Below are 21,863 nucleotides of genomic sequence, written 5' to 3' on the forward strand. Positions count from 1 at the left end.
ACTCCAGACCCCTTCCCTGCTTTGTTGCCCTTCTCTGGACATGTTCCAGCAATGCAACAGCTTCCCTAAACTGAGGGGCCCAGAACTGGTGATAATGTTGGCTGCTGTTGTGTGCCTGATGGGTTGGGTTTTGACATACAGTAATGTAAAGCGTTGTGGCAAATTGGGAATGAAGGATGAAAGGCTGTTAAAAAATTGTGAGTGTAGCTATAAATGAATTAATTCCCTATCTAAAATGTGTTCCTGGGTTGTAACAGCAAAGAGGATCCCTGTCACTACTGTTGAAGTGCATGTCTGTGTCTAGGAAAGGAGCTAATGTGTGGAAGTGGGAGGGACTGGTTTGTTACTAACCTGCCTGGATAGAGAAAAGCTGTATTGGCAACAGCTCTGCTTCGAAATGGGATTCTGTGGGCAGTAGGATCAGATTTAGAAGTATGGTGTCTGTCTTTAATTGTTCTGAAATGGGTGTCCTTGCTAGCACAAGAGCTCGGAGTGGTGTATTTTTGTTATGAGTACTTTTCAGCAGCAAGTGTTTTAATGCAAGCAGCTCGTTCTTCTCATCAAGGCATGGGTCTGGCTTGCTCTCCTGCTGGCTTTACACAACACTGCTTTGTAGAAAGCATCACTTTTTTTGCAAAGTAAAACTCCTTTGGGTCAGGTTTCTCTCTCTTTTAGGTATTTTTTTAATTGCCACAAGGCGAAACTAATACTGGTTTAGGACACAGGGAACACAGCAAACATTGCTGGTTTGAGTGTATGCCAGCTTAGCCAGGACCTGAGCCCGAGGTTCTTTGGCTGATGACTCATTTCTGTGTTTGGTTTCAGCAGCTAACCTCACTCACCTGGACGGTCTGGGCAGCGCCCTGGGCTCCATTGAAGAGCGTGTGCGGAGATCGAGGCAGCGCTACCGCAGGCACGCCACGGAGGACGACTACAACATCGAAGTGCTTCTGGGGGTCGATGACTCGGTTGTTCAGTTCCACGGGAAAGAACACGTTCAGAAGTACCTGCTGACCTTGATGAACATTGTGAGTACCGCGCTGTGGGAAGGCACTGAGGGGATGGGGAATGTAGGTTGGCTTAGCCGTTTGTGTAAGGCATAAGAGAGTTTTTTTCATGGCAGGAGATAAAGTAACTGGAGGGGGGAAATCCAGGCCACTTTTAGAAAGGCAGAAAGGGGAGATGGAAAAGAAGAGAAAAAAAAGGGCTAAGGAAGAAGCTGATTGTAGGACTCTTCAAATGTTTAAAGCCCTGCTTATGTGCTTTGGTGGGTTGGGGGCACAGGGTCAGGGTCTCATGTTCTTGGAAGTCATTACATTTTAGCCGTCTGTTCCCTTATCCTAAGCTCCCTGCTGCAGAATGGGTTGGTGAACTGTCTTCAAACAAGGTTCTTCTAGAAACTTTGATTGGCTTCAACATTTCTAAAACTACTCAGTCCAATTCTTTGATTCCTCAGCAACCACGTTAGATCCCAGGCCACCTACCTACTCCTTGTTCACTCGAGTAAAATGTTACGCAGCATACCGCTGAACTTCCTTAAGTTGATTTAGCATGTATTCCATGAGTGACATCTTTAGGTTTCCTTAGTTAAATATTTAATCTTCAGAAACTATAGCCTGTGCAACAGACTGTGTAATGTGTTCGTGATGAAAGGAGACACTAGAGAATATTGTATTTGAAAGAACCATTTTTTCCCCCTTCTAAATCTCACCACAGCAGCCCCAGCGTACACTGGTTGGGTAAGCAAGGACTCTGTTTTGTGGGAAAAGAATCAAGTTTTGAAGTCCTCTCTCTTATAGATCAAAAATCAAAATATATTTTATTCTTCTGGCCAAAAATTAGATGTGAGCCATAGCCCCCTTTATAGGCAACTGGTTTTTTGGGGGGTGACTTTCTTCCTTCTCATTCTCACCTGGAACAGGATTTTCTCCTTCAATAAAACACACTTCTGTAACAATTTTAGGGGCAGTGATGTGTGCTCTTAGTGAAATATTGTTGAGTAAAACATTGCAGGCCTGCTCTGGTTTTCATAGTATCATTCAGGGTTGGAAGGGACCACAAGGATCATCTAGTTCCAAACCCCTGCCATGGGCAGGGACACCCCACACTAGAGCAGGCTGGCCAGAGCCTCATCCAGCCTGGGCTTAAACACCTCCAGGGACGGGGCCTCAACCACCTCCCTGGACAACCCATTCCAGGGTCTCACCACTCTCATGGTAAAGAACCTCCTCCTCCCATCTAGCCTGAATCTCCCCACCTCCAGCTTCATGACATGAAGTATACCGTCACGGCAAGAGGATGAGCATCTGGAGGTGACTGTTTTGGCATTGTGAATCATAAGGGCAGATGTGTGGACAGGAATCCAGGCTGTGAGGTGCATTTGCCTGGGATGCATTTCTCCCAAGGTACATTTTTTTAAACCATGAAGCTTGTGGTTTTCTTTCTTTATTATATTCTTTTAATAATGTGTAGAAAGTCACTGGTTTTCACTTTCAGTGAGAGGTGGAGTATGATTTAAGATAGTCCCTTGTGGGACATAAATTCAGTTACACTGACTTGCTCCCTTTGGTGAGGGACTATTTAGGATGGTGGGTACTGATAGGACTAGGGCAGATGGAGGAAAATTAGAAGTGGGTAGATTCAGATTGGAAGTTAGGAAGAAGTTCTTCCCCATGAGGGTGGTGAGACACTGGAACAGGTTGCCCAGGGAGGTGGTGGAAGCCTCATGCCTGGAGGTTGTTAAGGCCAGGCTGGATGTGGCTGTGAGCAGCCTGATGTAGTGTGAGGAGTCCCTGCTCATGGCAGTGGGGTTGGAACTGGATGATCCTTGAGGACCCTTCCAACCCTGACAATTCTATGACTTTTTATAACAGTCTTGTAAATAGTTCAACCCCTACCCTAACATTAGAGTTGTAGGGTGCTTAGTGTTTGCTCTGATGGCTGTAAATACATAGAGTCTACAGAAATGACATAGGGAATTTCACTTACTCGTGTGGTTGCTTTCCTCTGAGGCTTAAAACAAAGTCTACAGTGAAACAGATGGGTTTATGCATCTCTAAATTAACAAGCCAAAGAGGCCAGAGCAGGAATGTGGCAAAGAGGCTGAAATAGATGGAACAGGGCTCCTCACTTATCATGTCACTTAAATCCATTTAAAAAAAAATAAAATGTACAGTAATGGTAAAGAAGCCTTAAATGCTCCAGCTGTGGGATATACTTCTGCCTAATTTTAGCAAACCATCCAACACACAAATTGTAAGAAATTACAAGTCTCAAGCATCCTGTCTCTGCAAGTGGTTTAGAAAGTGCAGCCTGTGTAACTGAACCCAAAGGGCTGCAGCAGCTCTTGGCAGAGGCAGTAGTTGTTCTGTTGGGAGATCTGAGGTAGGAACATGTCTTTAGGGGACTGAGGATGTCTCCCTTTCCCTGTGCCCAGATAGGAGGGACTGTTTGAAATCCACAGGGCCTCTCAAGGAGGCTGTGCACAGTCTTTGGCAGTCCTCAGTGTCCTGTTCTTTCCTTCTTCACAGCTCAGCTGGATTCTAGAGTCAGTATTTTAGCAGAGGGATGGGTGATGGTAGCCAGTTCTACTTCCAGCTCTCCAGGTGTTGCTCCAATATAGAGGCACAAGAGAGGATTGTTACTGCAGAACTTTTCCATCCCTTTGACAGTCTTAACTCCAGCTGGCAGCTCCTCCAGCTCTTACCCTCATTACTAGAAAGATGCAAGCTATACTTCTGTGAAGAGCATTGCTTTGGTCTCATTTGCTGAAATTCACACAGTGATTCTCCCAGTGTCCTCTCTTCTTCCTCCTTGAATAGTCTGTTGGGTTTGTTTGGTTTTTGTTTTTCTTTGGGCCAGCCTTGGGGTCTCCAGCTGTTACAGGTCACGTGGATGCAGTGGGTTTCTGATGAGATGTGTAGGTCTGAGGGTAACTAGAAAATTAGCAGCAGCTACACAAAGTTCCAGCTGTCTTAAATCTGGTGGAAGATCCTCCCATAACCATCGGATTGTGTGTACCCTGCTGGCTTTATGGCTGTAATCAATTAGCTTTGTACAGTAACAAGGCAGTAAGCACAAAATCAGTTAGCTTCTTACAGTAATGAGGTAGTAAGGATAAAATCAAAGAATGCACAGTAAGAGAATCAAATACTAGTGGAGTCTTTACTGGAGATAAGAGAGTGATCAAATAGCTGAATTCCTGTTGTTCCAAAAATGAAATAAACCCCAGGTGAATCCTCCCTTCTCCTGGAGACATGATACCACTTTCCCAGAAGCAGTTCCCAGTATGGCTGCTTCTCCCCTCTTTGCTTGATTTCCCAGTGTGTGGTGGTGTGAGCAGTTGTCCTCAATTAACTTTTCCCAGGGCTGTTGGGTGGATCCCTACCACCAACCCAAGCCAAACAATCTATCTTTTTTCCAAGCCCAGCACAACGACACGCTCAGTAAATCTGTTTTGTGCTGCTTAAGTGATGTGTTACAGTCCACACCTAAAGGCCATAAAGTGAGAGAAAGCAGGGCTCAGGTGTCCTGGCTATCTTGCATAGCTGTTTGGAAATGAAGTCACTCCCAAAGGGATGGTGACAGACGGCAGAGGATTTTTAACACTTAGGGCTGCAGCCGCACATCGCCTGACTGTACACCAGCCGGTCACCGCGGTGAGCTTGGCTTCTTGCCACCCCTTTTTCATCCTCCAGTCATTTCCTCTTATAAAAACCTTGGTTTCTCTTGACATCCTCTCTTTTTTCTGCTCAGCACCATCGAGACCATCAGTCCATCTTTGGTAAGCATGCCATTGTTTTTGCTTCAGAGACCCTCAGCCATCTCTCGCTCGCACCATTTTCTGTTGGACGTCATGCTGTGTTTCTTCCTGGGAAGGATATTAGCCTGCACAGTCCTCTGCATTTCCAGGCATGAGCCCACACGTTGCACAAATTGTATTTATAGCATGCAGGAGCATTGCAACCGAGGAGAGAGGTTTGGCCTGTATCTTGCAGCTCTGTATTTACTCAAGAACGTGGAAGGTGATTTAATTTCAGCAAGAAGGCAGCTAAAATTCCCAGGGAATTGATCTGCTCAGACAAGTGTTTGGAAATAATAGAAAGAGAATTATCCTGTTCTTGGGAAACAAAAAGATTTCACTGCAGGACATTTAGGGAGGAGGAACAGGGTGCTGAATGGGATTTATTGAGCTAAAGTGGGTATTGGTGGTAGCCAGCCCCAGGCTGAAGTTCTCTGCTCATTTCATAACCCTCTTTAAAACAGTTTTCAGCATTGTGCAGCCTGCTGTGGAAGAGCAGCTGACCTCAGCCTCACCAGTGCATTTACCAGGCTGGGCTTGCAATACTGATTAGGGTGACTATTTCAACCTCTGCAATCTTGTGTTTAGGGTCACATCCAGAATGGATATCTTCAAAACAGACTTACTGAAGAGGCAGAGGTGTAGTATGTGAGCTCACAATAGCTTGGCCATTCCAGATAGCAAAGTCTTTCATCTTTCTTGCCATCAAGTCTTCAGGTTTCATACCCCTCCTCAAACTGTGGGTTTTTCTTTCCCATTGAGGCCCCTGTTTTCACTTTTTCTTGTATCCTTTGTCTTTATTCCTCCACAATATTCCTCAGCTGGTGAGGAGAAAGTTCTTCCCAGAAAGAGTAATTGGCCACTGGAATGCGCTGCCCAGGGAGGTGGTGGAGTCACCATCCCTGGAGGCATTCAAAAAGAGATTGGAGCCATAGTTTAGTTGTCAGGAGGTGTTAGATATTAGGTAAAAGGTTGGACTTGATGATCTCTGAGGTCTTTTCCAGCCTGGTTGATTCTGTGATTCAATTCCTCAACTACCCCATGTTCTGATGCTGGCAGTTGTCATCCTTGTAGATTTCCTGGAAGAATAATGTCTAAAAGCATGTCATTTTAACGAAATGATTGGACAGTTTTCAGGAACAAAAGTCTTTCATTTCCTTTCCATGCCTTTAGAAGTTGTGATATTGCAAATATTTAAGGTTCAGTCTGTTAAATCCATTTAATAGTATATATAGCACCAAAATGTTTGTGATGCTACATCCAATCTCCTCAAAGCAGACAGCTGCCTAATTGCCATTATATCAAAGGGAGGTAGACCTTAAACAGGATGTATGCCCCACTCTGAGCTAGATTTATCTGGATATTTAGACATTCACCTGCTTTTGAAATCAGTAAAAATCAGTTCTAAAAATTAGCCCCTGGGTTTATGTCTCTCCCAGTCGTTAGGTGAAACTTCAGCTCCAGAACAAACACATTAAACAACTTTTCATTTGAATAATTGGAATCCATGGGAGTTATGCAGCTGGGGGTTTTGGAAAGTCCCAGGAGTCTTTCACCTGCATCTTTCAGCACTACACATGTCTTTGAAATTGTGGCCCTGAGGCACTTTTGAATATGTTATTCATCCTCTTTAATAGGATGTACATGATACTGCTGTTATAGATGAGATCTCTGCTTCCCTATCTCTGGCTGATGAAGGATGAGGATTTGCAGGTACAGAACAGCAAGTCCCTAATGAGAGGAAAGGGCAGAAATGCCATCCGTTTCTAGCTGGCAATTGGATGAAAACCTGAAAGCCTGGCTAATTCAGGCTCTTAAAAAGAAAGTGATGATTGAATTCTTTGAAATAATGGTGCACCCTGTATGCAGGGTTGTGCTTATAGAACTGTAAAGCGTGGGTTTCAGATGGGAGGAATATTTCAGTGCTATAGAATCGACTGGATTTTTAATCGTTAAATAACTTCTGAACGCCAATAGTCATTATTTCAAATCAGTTCATTTCAGGATGTGCGCTTCAGGTCGGGACTAACTCTTAAGAAGTTCCACAACTAACAAGTGCAAGTCCAGCTCTATTCATCCAAGGAGCTTCAGGTGCCAATAGCCAAATTCTAGGTTGTTTGAAAGCGTAACTAGATGTGAGTTAACTCCATGTTTAGACCAATAGCTGTGTCTAGTGAGAAGAACAGGTTCTGATGAGGCCTCAAGACGTTATACTTATCCGTTACCTTGATTATCACTGCAGGTGTTCAGGAGGAGACTTGACAGGGTGCTTGGTTATATGGGTTAGTTGATTAGGTGGTGTTGGATGATAGGTTGGACACGATGATCTTGAAGGTCTCTTCCAACCTGGTCTGGTCTGGTCTGGTCTGGTCTGGTCTGGTCTGGTCTGGTCTGGTCTGGTCTGGTCTATTCTATTCTATTCTATTCTATTCTATTCTATTCTATTCTATTCTATTCTATTCTATTCTATTCTATTCTATTCTATTCTATTCTATTCTATTCTATTCTATTCTATTCTATTCTATTCTATTCTATTCTATTCTATTCTATTCTATTCTATTCTACAGTGGAACCTGTATTCAGGATTGGGTCCTGCAGGAGGTTCCTTCTCTCAACTCTTACAGGCTTTATTCATGTCCACAGGGGCACTATTTCCAGTGCCAATTAGGCGAGCATTGCTCAGTATTATCAACTGGAATCTTCCTTGCTGCCCTCTTGAACAGAGCAGAGAGCATCACATAGGGTTTGGTACCATCCTTGAAGTAGAGCATAGCTACTGCTAGAAGACTTTTTTCTTCCTTTCCTCCAAATACCAACGTGAACTTTAGCTGTAAAGGTTGCAGCCAGGGACTTTGGAGTTGTGACAGCGTGGTTTGTCTGATGGATCATGAATAATTAATATCATTTTTCATGTCTTAGATGCTTTTCTTAACCAAACCACTTAGATTTGTATTTATTGCATTGATACCGTGTCCCTGTCCACTGGAGTAAGGGAATAAGTGAATCTGCTTAATTATTTTTTTGCTAGCGTAGTTGATTTTATTAAGGTGATCTTGAGACAGTAATTCAGAATACTGAGTCTTTAGGTGCAAAGGTAATTTACAGTGTTTAGAGAAACTTCTCAGAGCAGTGGTTTGTGGGCAAGAATAAGGAGTTCCAAGAGCCTGAGGGAGGAACTAAGAAAAATAAATTGGCCATGAAGTCAGACAACAAAGTCTATGACCTTTCTCCAGCCAATGTTTCAGTCAAAGATGAGATAGAGACCCATAGCATAAAGCTACCCTAGTGCCTTGCCAACACATCTGCTCTGGGGAGCGTTTTTCATTTTGATCAGAAGCAGCTAACTTGGACTTGGTAACATCTAGTGCCTGCTACACCAGGGAAGGTGAATCAGGACTGGGACTCCTATTTGCATACAAAATGCCAGATTCTTTTCTCTGCTTTGCAATGTCCGTTGCCAAGCTCTTCGAACCCTGCCTGTTGCTGGTGGATTTGAGCTGAGGGATAGATGTTTTCCAAACCTGAGATCACAGTTTGACCTTTAAGCTTCATGTGTGTTGTGTGCTTTCATTATTCTTTTCTCCTTCTGATGCTCAACACAGATTTCAGAAAAAAAAGGAGTTCCTCTCTGGGGAAATGAGGAAATGCCTTGTAAGGACTAGAAAGGGGGACTGGGAGCCCTGGGTTTTGCCTGATGACTCTCTGTGTGACCATCATTCATTCACCCAAGGAACTGCTGTAATGTTATTCCTGCGGGATTAAGATGAAGCTTTGGGAATGTTAGAAATGCTAGTTTGAAATCTTCAAAAGCATAAAGGAGGCGATGAAAATCGAAGAGGATCGTGGTGTTTGAAGTGGGAACACAGAGAAATAAAGTGAGAGGAGAGCACTTTGGGGAAGGGTCAGATTACAAAAGTTTGTGCTCAGTATCCACCATGGCATTTCTGGTTCCTATTCTGTAATTCAAAACAGCCATTTCTTACAGAAATAGACAATCACTGGATGCCCACCAGGCACCAAAGCTTTGCTGCAGATAATTATGATCTGATGAATGAGCTGCATCTCAGGCTGGGCTTAAACAATGGCTTGCCAGGAGCTCTGCCATCCCATAGGGAAGGGGCTGATGCTGTCCAGCTCCTCTTCTGTCAGCCTGGAGACATCCATAGATGGTCCCCTCTCTGCCTGAGAGCACGTAGCCATTAGTGTCTTCTGCAACAGTAGTTCAGTAAGGAGGTTGGGTGATCAGAGGGCACTCTAATTGGCTTGGATGGATCAGCAATTTGTGGTGGCTGGAAAGCCAGATGTGTAAACTGCGTCTCACTGAATGGTTAGATGAGCCCTCTGATGGCTGCTGTAGCTGGCTCAGAGTTGCTTGGGGCTGATGGTAGCCAGAGGTTGAAACTCTCTGATGTCCATCGGGGGGGGTGTGCTCAGGGAGCCCGGGGAAGCGGCGCTCACCCAGCCGTGCGGAGCACCGCGTGGAGCCGCAGAGGGGGCACCGCGGGATGAGCTCAGCCGTTCATGGTTCAGTGGGATGGAGCCCTGCTGTGATGAAGTGGACTGGCTTTTGCATAGCCGATGCTAACAGACTTTGCAAGGCTGGGAACTCCTTCAGACTGCATGGGTGAGTTTGCCAATGACTTGCCAAAATATGCAGAATAGCCTTCCCTAAAAATCCTGCCAGCTCTGTCAGCAGGTAGCCTGCTCTGCACCAGCACTAGCAAAACTGCAGACTCTTTATGAACATTTGTGTTACAGCACTTTTCAAAGTGCCCTTTTAGGCCTGGGCCCCGCTTTGCTCAATAACAGAAACCTTTCCAGTACTTCTTTGACCAAGCAGGGTGCATCTCACAGATCCTCAGCTTGTCTTTGGTTGCTTTCTCTTTTTTCCTTTTTTGATGTATTTTAGGTGCTTACTTTGCTGACTTGAAACACACTCAGGACAGAATAATTATAAAATAAGCAGAAAGGAACAGAAGAACAAAATAAAGTCTTTGTTTTTCTTACATTGCACCAGTCTGTGCCAGCCTGATTTCTAAAGAGAAACTTTAAATAGAAATCCATGCTTTGCTTTGATGGAAGTATCCCAGAAAAATAAACCAAAGTTGTCCCAAAATAGTGTGTGAACTACAGCAGCTTGATGAAAGTCTCTTTACTGTATTCCACCATGCTTTGAATTCCTTAAGATTTACCCAGCCTCTGTAAATGCTGAATCACTGTAGGACATCTAACAAGGTTTAATGCATTCACTGCCTTCTGTTCAGGAGCTGTGATTTTGGGATGGTCTCTGTAGTTTCTTTTCATAGCAGCGACGTAATTTTAGACTTACTGATCTAAGAACAACAGGAGATTGAATCTGATTTTGTTGGGGTTGATATAAACCAGGATGTCCTGCTGGAAAAGTACTAGGCAACCATTTTCCCACATGTGTGTCTTTATTACACAGACATCTGAACACATACATCCACTGCATGATTAGCTCTGCTTTGAAGCAAATGTTTCTGCAGTTGTGTTGGATGAGAGCCTGGAGCTTTCCAATTACACAGGCTGGTTGGTCAGTTTGTACCCTATGCCTTGAACTGCAGTAACTCTGCTCTCCTGTTGAAATAACAGGTGGAAATGTGGAGACTCTGAGCTAGGGATTGTGGAGACTCTGAGCTAGGGATTGTGGAGACCCTGAGCTAGGGATTGTGGAGACTCTGAGCTAGGGATTGTGGAGACTCTGAGCTAGGGATTGTGGAGACTCTGAGCTAGGGATTGTGGAGACCCTGAGCTAGGGATTGTGGAGACTCTGAGCTAGGGATTGTGGAGACCCTGAGCTAGGGATTGTGGAGACTCTGAGCTAGGGATTGTGGAGACTCTGAGCTAGGGATTGTGGAGACTCTGAGCTAGGGATTGTGGAGACTCTGAGCTAGGGATTGTGGAGACTCTGAGCTAGGGATTGTGGAGACCCTGAGCTAGGGATTGTGGAGACCCTGAGCTAGGGATTGTGGAGACTCTGAGCTAGGGATTGTGGAGACCCTTTTGGTGTGTGCACTTTTTGTGAACCTCTGAGAACACAGCTTTCAGTCACCTAGATCTCATGTCTTGGATAACTTCCTGAAACATAGGTGCAATTTAGGCCATGCTGGGGGGGGAAAAGAAAAGAAAAGCCTCTCTTTCAGCATATTATCTATATGCAGTGAAGGCAGTGTTTAGTTTAGAGAAAGGTGCAGAGGGTTCAGTTCAGCTGCTGTGTGAAGAGGGCTTGGACTCATCCTTATTGATAAACCCAAGCCCTAGAGCTTTGAATTGCCCCAGTGTCTTGCAGAAAATCCAGAATCCCTAGAGAACTGAGCAGCTTTTTACACTGCTGGTGCTTTTCTGCTCGTTCACACTTTGTTTGTTAGATGTCATTTGCATGAACAGTCAAACAGTGTCTCAGCTCTGTTCTGTCAAGGTTTTGAAGCCAAGTCTTGTTTTGGCACCAGCAGCGACAGGGTTGTTCCCTTACTCCACTATTGTTAAAAGAGGCTTAGGTTCAATTCTGGAAGCTAATGAGAGAGCAGTGTGCAGCAATTTGGATTATGTTTGATGAACTAATTAAATACTTATTTACATGCTGTGTTTACTGCCCTCTGTACACAGGAGTTTGTCAGTATTTATTTCATTTATAGGTAATTTACAGCTTATTTCAGCCTTGTGTCCTTGATGTCTGTGCTCTCTTCCCACTGTACAGGGAATAAGGCATGTTAATATCCTTCCCTCCTTTGATAACATGCAAGGGTCTTTTTCCTGGGTTGAAAGGCTTTTTGTAAAGAGTGGTGAAACCCTGGAATGGGTTTCCCAGGGAGGTGGTTGAGGCCCTGTCCCTGGAGGTGTTTAAGCCCAGGCTGGATGAGGCTCTGGCCAGCCTGATCTAGTGTGGGGTGTCCCTGCCCATGGCAGAGGGGTTGGGATTAGATGATCCTTGTGGTCCCTTCCAACCCTGAATGATACTATGATAAATGCATGTTTGTGTTTTACCTCTTCATGATCAGTAACAGTCCTCAAAATAAAAGGCAAAGTTGTTGGCTTTTTAAATACAGGAGTAAAAAGTTCAGTCTTCTAAACTCCTCTTTGGACTTGGAAATAAGTGATTTGGTTTCCAGAGGTACTGTGTACAAAACAGGTCTGAACAGATCACCTAATTCTGCACTGCTGTGAAAATCCTGGCCTCTGAAGTCAGTCATAGCCATGGGCTCCTCAACCACCATCATGCAGCCAACAATATCAACCAGTCAGCAGTAACAACCCTGGAGCCAGGCATCCCACGGCATGGTCCCCAGGTGCCTGGGCAGATGCAGGGTGTGAGTCTGCTCCTGGAGCTGTGCTTCAGCCACATCGTCTCCTAGGAACAGTCCAGGAAGCTGAGGACCTCTCTAAACTTGGACATTTACCAGGCATAAAATTAGACTTTTATATCCAAAAATACTGATAAAATTAATTAGAATTCACTTTAAAATGTCAGTGGGGATTGCTTAACAAAGCCTGCACTGATGTATTTAGTTTTAATGATTTTTACAGAGATAAAAGATGGGCCATTAAAACCAGGGCTGACTGAAGAAACAGGACATTATTTACTACATTGCTAATGAAAGGTTTTCTGAAAGTTACTTATTAGCTTGTAGTAATGAATCCCTTTTGTAGGAATAAATTGAATTTTAGGTCCAGCCAGCAAAGCAGTCCAGTGTGGTGCAGCCTTTGCCAAGGGAAGGAGGTTTCAGGAAAGGCATTTGCCTTGCAGGGAATCTCATCTGCCTCTTCTAATTTGTAAAGCTAAACCCCTGCCATTTGGCTGAGTCTCATGCAGTCTTCATCACTGAATGCCTAAATCAGCCTCTTTAACAGTTAATATTTGCCTAGTTTGCTTGTAGCAGCGTTTCCTGAAGAATCTTTGTGCATCCACATTTCATTCTTGAAATAGTTACAGTTGTCTCTGCTCCTTAGGGTGACTTCCCCTCCCCACGTGCACGTTCCCTTGTGGAGCTCTAATATAAATGAAATTGAAAAAAAAGAGGCAGAGGGGGGAAAGGGGAAAAAAAGGAGGTTTACATTTGCTGGCATTTTGTAGCTTTTGTTGTGCTGGCAAAGTTTAACACTGATGAGTTTTGACACCCATGTGCCCGACCATGCTTTGTGAGGGAGCTAGATCCTCTTGTCAGAGGGTGATGTGATGGGTCCCAGATGGAAGAGTTACAGAATACACCAGGTTGGAAAAGACCTTAAAGAACTTTGAGATCATCGAGTCCTACCTATCACCCAACACCATCTGATCAACTAGACCATGGCACCGAGTGCCTCATCCAGGCTCTTAAACGCTTGCAGTGATGGTGACTCCACCACCTCCCTGGGCAGCACATCCCAATGGCCAATTGCTCTTTCTGTGAAGAATTTAATCCTAACATGCAGCCTAAACCTCCCCTGGCACCACTTGAGACTGTGTCCTCTTGTTCTGTTGCTGATTGCATGAGAGAAGAGACCAACCCCCACCTGGCTACAACCTCCCTTCAGGTAGTTGTAGACAGCAGTAAGGTCTCCCCTGAGCCTCCTCTTCTCCAGGCTACACAACCTACAAGCTACAGCTGAGCTGATCCAGCAAATGGCTCTCAGGAGAGCAGTCCTATTTGCCCTTGTTCCCTTCCCCATGCATCATTTGCTCAGCTCTTCAGGGGTGTGCTTGGGTTACTGGGCTCCGGGCTCCAACAGGCACACTGAGCTGGGATGAGGTAGGAGGTAGCTGGGAATCTTCCTTCTTAGCAACACTAGCTCTGAGAGCAGCTCAGCTGCACTGTCTAGGTGCACCACAATGTGTGTAAGTCCATTTAGATTGGCAGCTAAATACCTGTTAATATGAAGTGTGTGATGATGTGTTGATTTTAAATGGTTGCCTGACTTAAGGCCTGTTGGGAGGCTACAACAGAGTTCAGAGAAGAAAACATTAAAACATTCCCTCTCGCACTGGTGGAGTTTCCTTCAGCTCATATAGGATGTTTGGCTTAAGGACAGTGCAGGAAAGGTCCTGCTGCATCATTGCTTTACTACTTGCTTCTTGCCAGCACCATGGTTAAAGTGCTGAACTCTTTTGCAGGTTAATGAAATCTATCATGACGAGTCCCTGGGTGCTCACATTAACGTTGTCTTGGTGAGGATAATCCTGCTGAGCTACGGCAAGGTAAGAAAAGGTTAATTTGCATGGAGGGTATCAGTATCCCTGGGCTTCATTCCTTTAAGTCCAGTGGAGTTACTGGGGACAGCTATTGGGTTTGTATTTTAATTCATAAATTGAGCTTACCAGTCAGCAAATAGAAAGAAATGTTTTGTTTCTATGTAGAATCACAGAATCAGCCAGGTTGGAAAAGACCTCAGAGATCATCAAGTCCAACCTATTACCTAATACCTAACACCTCCTGACAACTAAACTATGGCTCCAAGTGCAATATCCAATCCTTTTTTGAACATCTCTAGGGACAGTGACTCCACCACCTCCCTGGGCAGCACATTCCAATGGCCAATTACTCTTTCTGGGAAGAACTTTCTCTTCACCTTGAGCCTAAACTTTCCCTGGTGCTGGTTGCCTGGGAGAAGAGACCAACCCCCTCCTGGCTACAATCTCCCTTCAGGCAGTTGGAGAGAGCAATAAGGTCTCCCCTGAGCCTCCTCTTCTCCAGGCTAAACAACCCCAGCTCCCTCAGCCTCTCCTCACAGGGCTGTGCTCCAGATCTCCCCCCAGCCTTGCTGCCCTTCCCTGGACACGTTCAAGGGTCTCAATGTCCTTCCCAAATTGAGAAACCCAGAACTGGACACAGGACTCAAGGTGTGGTCCAACCAGTGCTGAGCACAGGGCACAATGACTTCCCTGCTCCTGCTGGCCACACTATTCCTGATACAGGCCAGGATGCCACTGGCCTTCTTGGCCACCTGGGCACACTGCTGGCTCATGTTCAGCCAGCTGTCAACCAGTACCCCCAGCTCCCTTTCTGCCTGGCTGCTCTCCAGCCACTCTGACCCCAGCCTGCATGGGGATGTTGTGGCCAAAGTGCAGCGCCCGGCATTTGGACTTGTTAAATGCCATCATGCTGGCAGAGTGCTGCTGTCCAAGCAATATTTGGTTATCATTTGAACTTCACATTTAATAAAAAAAAATAGCCATTTCTTCTGGGCTTTCCCTGTGCCATTTGAAGTTGTTGCTTCAGCTGTGGCAGTGTGTCTTTTCAGATGTGTTTGGCATAATGCATGAAAGGTAGTGAATGTTTGTTTCCTAAGGAAAACACAAGGTGTTGTGCTAGAACTGTGTGTAAGTAACAATAAGCACAAGTTCTGCAAGGTGCTGAGGGCTACAGCCTCATTCCAAAAACTCATTTAAACTTGTGTCTAACCCTAGTGGCACTACACATGTGCTTAAAGTCGAGTGAGTTCAGTGGGATGGGAAGCAGGAGGCAAAAGCTCTCAGATCCAATCTGTAATTAAGAATACAAAGTGTTCTTCCTTTCCTTGTTGCTATGGCAGGGGTCACTCTCCAAGCAAAACTTGGGTAAAGAGGAATGAAATGCTGAATGCTTTTCAAAAGTATCGAACTCTTCAGCACCTATGTCCTATTTTTTGCCAAATTAACATCAAAGTCCATGAAAAGAGGAGCAAGGCTTCAGCAGGGCATGATACAGACTAGTTGTAGTATCCCAAGCTTGCCCTAAGTAACCATGAAGATAATTTTCCTTGTATTTCTCGATCTGGTTCTTATTTATGGCTCTCTGAAAAAAGTGAAAAGCATATGACAGGTGTCATTTCAGGGCTGTTCCACCTGATGGTGAAGCACCTGCATGCCCTGGCTGCATAAGAATACGTTTGGGGTTAGAATACTTTATTAGAATAAACCAAACCAGGTTGGAAGAGACCTTCAAGATCATCGTGTCCAACCCATCAACCAATCCAACCCACCCAAACAGCTAACCCATGGCACCAAGCACCCCATCAAGTCTCCTTCTGAACACCTTCAATGACGGCGACTCCACCACCTCCCCGGGCAGCCCATTCCAATGGGCAATCACTCTCTCTGTATAGAACTTCTTCCTAACATCCAACCTGAACCTCCCCTGGCGCAGCCTGAGACTGTGTCCTCTTGTTCTGGTATGGCTGCCTGGGAGAAGAGACCATCATCAGCCTGTCTACAACCTCCCTTCAGGTAGTTGTAGAGAGTGATAAGGTCACCCCTGAGTCTCCTCTTCTCCAGGCTGAGCAACCCCAGCTCCCTCAGCCTCTCCTCATAGGGCTGTGTTCCAAACCCCTCACCAACTTTATTGCTCTTCTCTGGACTCGTTCCAGCAAGTCAACCTCCTTCCTAAACTGAGGGGCCCAGAACTGGACACAGTACTCAAGGTGTGGCCTAACCAGTGCAGTGTACAGGGGCAGAATGACCTCCCTGCTCCTGCTGGCCACACTGTTCTTGATGCAGGCCAGGATGCCATTGGCCCTCCTGGCTGCCTGGGCACACTGCAGGCTCATGTTCAGCCTACCATCAACCAGCACCCCCAGGTCCCTCTCTGCCTGGCTGCTCTCCAGCCACTCTGACCCCAGCCTGTAGCACTGCATGGGGTTGTTGTGGTTTTGTTATCTTCGTGTTTCTTAAAGCTCCTCATCAGAGGAGTGGTACCAGAGAGTAGAAAGTGAGGAGGTTTCAGAGAGTTGGGATTATTTAGCAGTGGAAAAGCAGGGAGAAAAGGTGCATGGTCCTTACTTTCTGACCCTGTTCTGTGGAATTAGAACAAAAATCTTCAATATTTTCTTACCCAGCACACCAGCACCACCAGTTTTGAGGAACATATATTCAAAGTACCTAATAAAAGGAAGGGCACGTGTAGAGGTTAAAGCAGTGCATGAATGAAGCAGCCTGGTTGGCTTCACGCTGTGAAAACATTATCCCAGCCTTGCTAGAGTAAGCATTTCTTTTGAAAGCCTGTAGCTGATATCTTCAGAATCATTTGCTTCATTGTGGGCAATTTATATATATTATCAAGGGTGCCATTTAAATAATCATAATAATTACATTCTGGTTCTGTAATTGATGAAGTAAGTCCCATCAACGTCAGGTTTATGACAGCACTTGGAGCTACTGCCAATTCCCCACCCCTGAACAGCCTTTTACTGTATTGTGGTGGCTTTTGAAAAGCATCATAGTATTTTATACAATATGTCAGCTGTTGATAGGAATAATATGGACAACACTTGAGTTGCATAGCAACCAGCTTTTCAGTGATTCTTGCTTGAAGGTACTCCACTCCTTGAAATGTACTTATTTCTTTAGTGTTTTCCTTGAGATGTACTGATGTCTTCATGTTTTCATTGAGATGTATTGATGTCTTAATTTTTCCTTGAGATGTACTGATGTCTTCATGTTTTCCTTGAGATGTACTGATGTCTCAACTGCATGTTCAAAAGTTTCAGTCGTTTCAGTAATTGCATTAAGGGCCCTGCTAAGATGCAAGCATGGGAGACGTTCCTTGGTGATCACACAATGAAACTGTTTCAGGGCAGGTTCAGAATATCTGCCATGGTTATGATGAGTTAACATTTTGTGTAAGTTTTCCCCTCTAGACTTAGTCTGAGGGTATAGCAGGTCAAGACCTGCTAAGGAGCAGCAGGCTTGGGCACTGGCTGATGGTGTGTTCCGGGAGAGGGCAGTGTGTGGCTGTGCTCTGTCTGGGGTGGGCATGTCAAAGCTGCCAGCCTGACACCCCACATTTCTCTTGGGACTTCCAACACATGAACAACTCAATCCAACACACCAGAGGGGCTAATAGAATCATCATAGAATCATAGAATGGTCTGGGTTGGAAGGGACCTCCAAAAGTCATCCAGTCCAACCCCCTCTGCAGTAAGCAAGGGCATCCTCAACTAGATCTGGTTGCTCAGAGCCCTGTCCAGCCTCACCTTGAATATCTCCAGGGATGGGGCCTCAAGCACATCCCTGGGCAACCTGTTCTAGGTGTTTCACCACCCTCATGGTAAATAACTTGTTCCTAACATCCAATCTAAATCTGTTCTTCTCTAGTTTGAAGCTATTGGCCCTCATCCTAACACTGCAGGCATTTGTGAATAGTCTCTCTGCATCCTTCTGCATCCGCTGGCAGGCTGCTATCTGGTCTCCCCAGAGCCTTCTCTTCTCCAGGCTGACCAACCCCAACTCCCTTAGCCTGTCTTTGTTGCAGAGGTGCTCCATCCCTCTGATCATTTTTATGACCCTCCCCTAGACTTGCTCCATCAGGTCCATGTCCTTCCTGTATTGAGGGCTCCAGACCTGGATGCAGTGCTCCAGGTGATGTGAAGGCTTCCACCGTGCCTGGCTACTGCCTGTTCATTTAACAGTTCCATCAAAATGTGTCCTGCAAAGGCTGCTCCAGATCCCTGATGGCTTCAGAAGCTCCTTCTCTGTTTTCTTTACACTGACTCCCAAAGTCACAGGCTTTTTTTGAAGCGTTGGGATACTGCAAAATAAGAAATTGGAGTATGTGTAGTACATTTTTCTACAAATGACAAAAAGATGAGCCAGCTTGCTTCTGCCTTTTTGACTTCAGTAGTAGAAAGAATGATTCCAATTTTTGGAAGCTGCAGATACATTTGAGATGAATAAAATTCTATGTTTGGGCAAATTATTCCACTTAGACCTATTTTGGTTGTAGCAGCTCTGTAATCCAGCTAGCTGTAGAATACTCAGGGGAATAAGCAAAGCAGCCACCCTCACCAGGTGCAGAGGAGGAGGTGGCAAGAGTTGAGCTGAGAATGGCTTTGAAAACTCTGACTGCTTATTAGAAAATTTGTTTGGAAACATTTAAATCCTGAGCACTGCATAAAATCCTCTCATCACTTCTTTGAGGTGGATGAATAAAGATTATTATTCCCTTTTTACAGCTAAAAAAACAAAGATGTTAAGTGTTATTTTCCAAGGCCACACGGAAGGCCACTGGCAGGCTGGGGATAAGACCTCATATATTCCTGGCTCCAGCCCCACGCTCTGTCCATCAACAATGGTGACTTTGTGTGCAGAGGAGCTGTCCTTGCAGAGCAGCAGAGAAAAGCACCCCCATTAGCTGGGGTGGGTGTAATTGAGACAGTTATTAATGAAAAAAGAAAAGAAAAGGAAAAAAAGTCAGAAAAGCTTTAGCAGAACCTGCAGGAGTCTCACTGGGTGCAGCCACACAAGGATTGGTGAGGGTTGTTTCTTGGGAAACCCCTGAACAGCCCTTTGGAGCAATATGCAGAGCTGGAGTCACCTACATACAGGCTGGAATGGGGTGGGATAGGCTGGGGTGGGGGGGAGGCTGTGTGTATCTGGGATGACAACCAGTAGGGAGAGAAGGCCATGCTAGCTATAAACCAGTGCTGGCCCCAGGACAAGTGGTTGTACTCTGGCCATGCGTTAAGTTGTTCAAACTGAAAGCAGGACCTGGCTACCAAGGCAGATAGAGAGGGAAGAAAACCCAAGTAGCTTGAAAATGGTAGTTCAGGAAGAAGGTAGTGTGGGCTTGATGCCTCCAGTCTCACAGGACAAGACTGACCAATTGAGAAGGATTTTTCAACTGTGTGTGTCTGAGATGCTAGCAGAGCTCCTGCTGCTTTCATTTGGAACAAGGGTTTACCTTTAATCTTTGCATAAAATGGTGCTCTCTCTATCTCTACCATCTGACCTTTTCATGTCTAAGCTCGATGCAAGAAGGGAAGATGTTCTTGGTTCAGCCAGGATGGGAAGGGGTGGTTCACTCTGAGTCAGGTGGCTCTCTCTGTTTCCCAGAGGGGTGCACAGGTGACAGAGCTGAAAAGGAAGGACAAGCCAGGTTCATCTTTTAAATCTAGTGTTTGTCCTTACCCTTTTGATGTTGACCCTGTTTGGAGAGAAAGGGCTGAGTGCTTCCCTTGTCTCTGCTTGTCCCAGGAAGACATGAAGAGTCTCAGCAGTTGTGCCTAGCTGTGCAAGGAGGTTGTTAGCTGTACATTAATGTCACAGAAGGGATGTGTGGGCATAATCTAACCAAGCCCCCTGCTCAAAGCAAGGTCATCTGGAGCAGCTTGCTCAGGACCTTGTCCAGCTGGGTTTTGAGTATCTCCAAAAAGAGAGACTCCACAACCTCTCTGGGCAACCTTTCCCAGTGTTTGGCCACTTACACACTAAAACTGCAGTAACGCCCTTACAGTTTCTCTCTTGCATTGAAATGGAATTTCTTATGGTTCAGTTTGTGCTCATTACCTCTTGTCCTTTCTCTGGATACCACTGAGAAGATTCTGGCTCAGTCAAATTAATTCCCCTCTAAGTAGATAGTTATGTACACTAATGAGGTCTCCCCAAGTCTCCTCATCTCCAGTCTCTCCTTGCATTAGAAGGTCACTAATGGCAGTTGAGTGACCACTGACATTGGTAAATCCAGAAGGCCTGGAAAAACTAACAAGAATCGAGCCCTGATCCTACACTGTGCTATACAAACATGGCTGAGGATGGAGTTCTTCACCCCAACCTTTGACCATCTCCCATAACCAATTCTGCACAGGCTGAGTTGGCCAGAACCTACATATTATATAGTATATCACACAGCATTTTGACTGCTGCTTATATTTTTGCACTATTTTCATCTGTTTGGTGTGGGGATAAAGAGGAAAGGAGATATTGTCCCTCTTGGTTTTGTCTGGGTAGATTGTTGAATTGCCTTATTTATATCTCAGACTCATAGCTTATCACTTCCCAGAATGTTTTGTTGGGACCTTGAAGAGCGTGGAGCTGGCAGATCACATAAACAGTACTTTGTATTCCTGACCTGCTTACATTTAGACAGAATTAGAGGCTGAGAAATGATTACAAACTGCTGCCATAAGAGAGCTTTACAAACCCTTTCAATGCAAAATGACAGTTTGCTGAATGAGCTGGTTTTGATACTTTGGTTACCATGGGCACTCAATAATTGTATTTATTTGTGTGTTGCTTGTCTTCTTCAGGATGAGAGAACGATGTTGACGATCTAATCCAATAAACACTGTGAACAATAGAAGAGCCAAGTAGGAGCAGTGTAAACAGTGTGTTTTGCAGAGACTTTACACGTTCAAGAAGGGAAAGTCATGTGTTAAATGTTTCCCCAATGTGTACACTGCTAGGGTCCAACTTTTGCTACCATAGTCTATCAAGTTAAGCACATTTCTGCTCCTTCTGGAGCTACTGAAGAGCAGCAAAGCCTTTCCCGTTGGTACTCTTGGAGCACCACCTAATGGATGAGATAGGAAAGGTTCTTTTCCAGCAAGCTTCTGACCAGCTTGAATTTTTTATGTCCTTATCATCGAGTACCTGCTCATGAACACCAGTGCAAGGTTCCAGGCAGTTATGCCAAAGGGCAGATAAATCAACCAGTTGGTTAAGGAAAGTTGCCATTCCCTGTGTGATGCCACTTGCTCTCTACAACTACCTGAAGGGGGGTTGTAAACAGGCAGAGGTTGGTCTCTTCTCCCAGGCAGCCAGCACCAGAACAAGAGGACACAGTCTCAGGCTGCACCAGGGGAAGTTCAGGCTGGAGGTCAGGAGGAAGTTTTACACAGAGAGAGTGATTGCCCATTGGAATGGGCTGCCCGGGGAGGTGGTGGAGTCACCATCACTGGAGGTGTTCAGGAGGAGACTTGATGGGGTGCTTGGTTGCATGGGTTAGTTGATTAGGTGGTGTTGGATGATAGGTTGGACGCAATGATCTTGAAGGTCTCTTCCAACCTGGTCTATTCTATTCTATTCTATTCTATTCTATTCTATTCTATTCTATTCTATTCTATTCTATTCTATTCTATTCTATTCTATTCTATCTCTTCCATCTGTACTGGTAATGTGAACATGCTGGAAAAGTTTGGGGAGAATGTAGAGTACATTTGCAGTTCTCCTCTAAGATAACTTTGTCTTTGAAGTTGATAAAGGAAAACACTGGAAATATTTCTTACTAAGGAAAAGAAAAATAAAAAAGGACCTCTTTCTTACTTTCCAACCAACCTCTGCAAGTGTTTGAAGGACCTTCCAGTCAGCTTCAGC

The 21,863-nt window shown here is 45.0% G+C and overlaps 1 protein-coding gene across 1 annotated transcript in view; it reads left to right on the forward strand.

The window, feature by feature from the left end:
* The window catches only part of ADAMTS2 (ADAM metallopeptidase with thrombospondin type 1 motif 2), a 209,518-nt gene that overhangs the window by 140,038 nt on the left and 47,617 nt on the right, over window positions 1-21,863 (forward strand). Inside the window, exons 4-5 of the mRNA XM_068162698.1 lie at window positions 826-1,028; window positions 13,911-13,994. Of these exons, the coding sequence (XP_068018799.1) occupies window positions 826-1,028; window positions 13,911-13,994 (287 nt within the window). The remainder of the gene's footprint in view (window positions 1-825; window positions 1,029-13,910; window positions 13,995-21,863) is intronic.

This window comes from Melanerpes formicivorus, unplaced genomic scaffold (assembly GCF_026170545.1).
Source record: "Melanerpes formicivorus ecotype bairdi unplaced genomic scaffold, bMelFor1.0.p_v2 SCAF_2, whole genome shotgun sequence".
Lineage (NCBI taxonomy): Eukaryota > Metazoa > Chordata > Aves > Piciformes > Picidae > Melanerpes > Melanerpes formicivorus.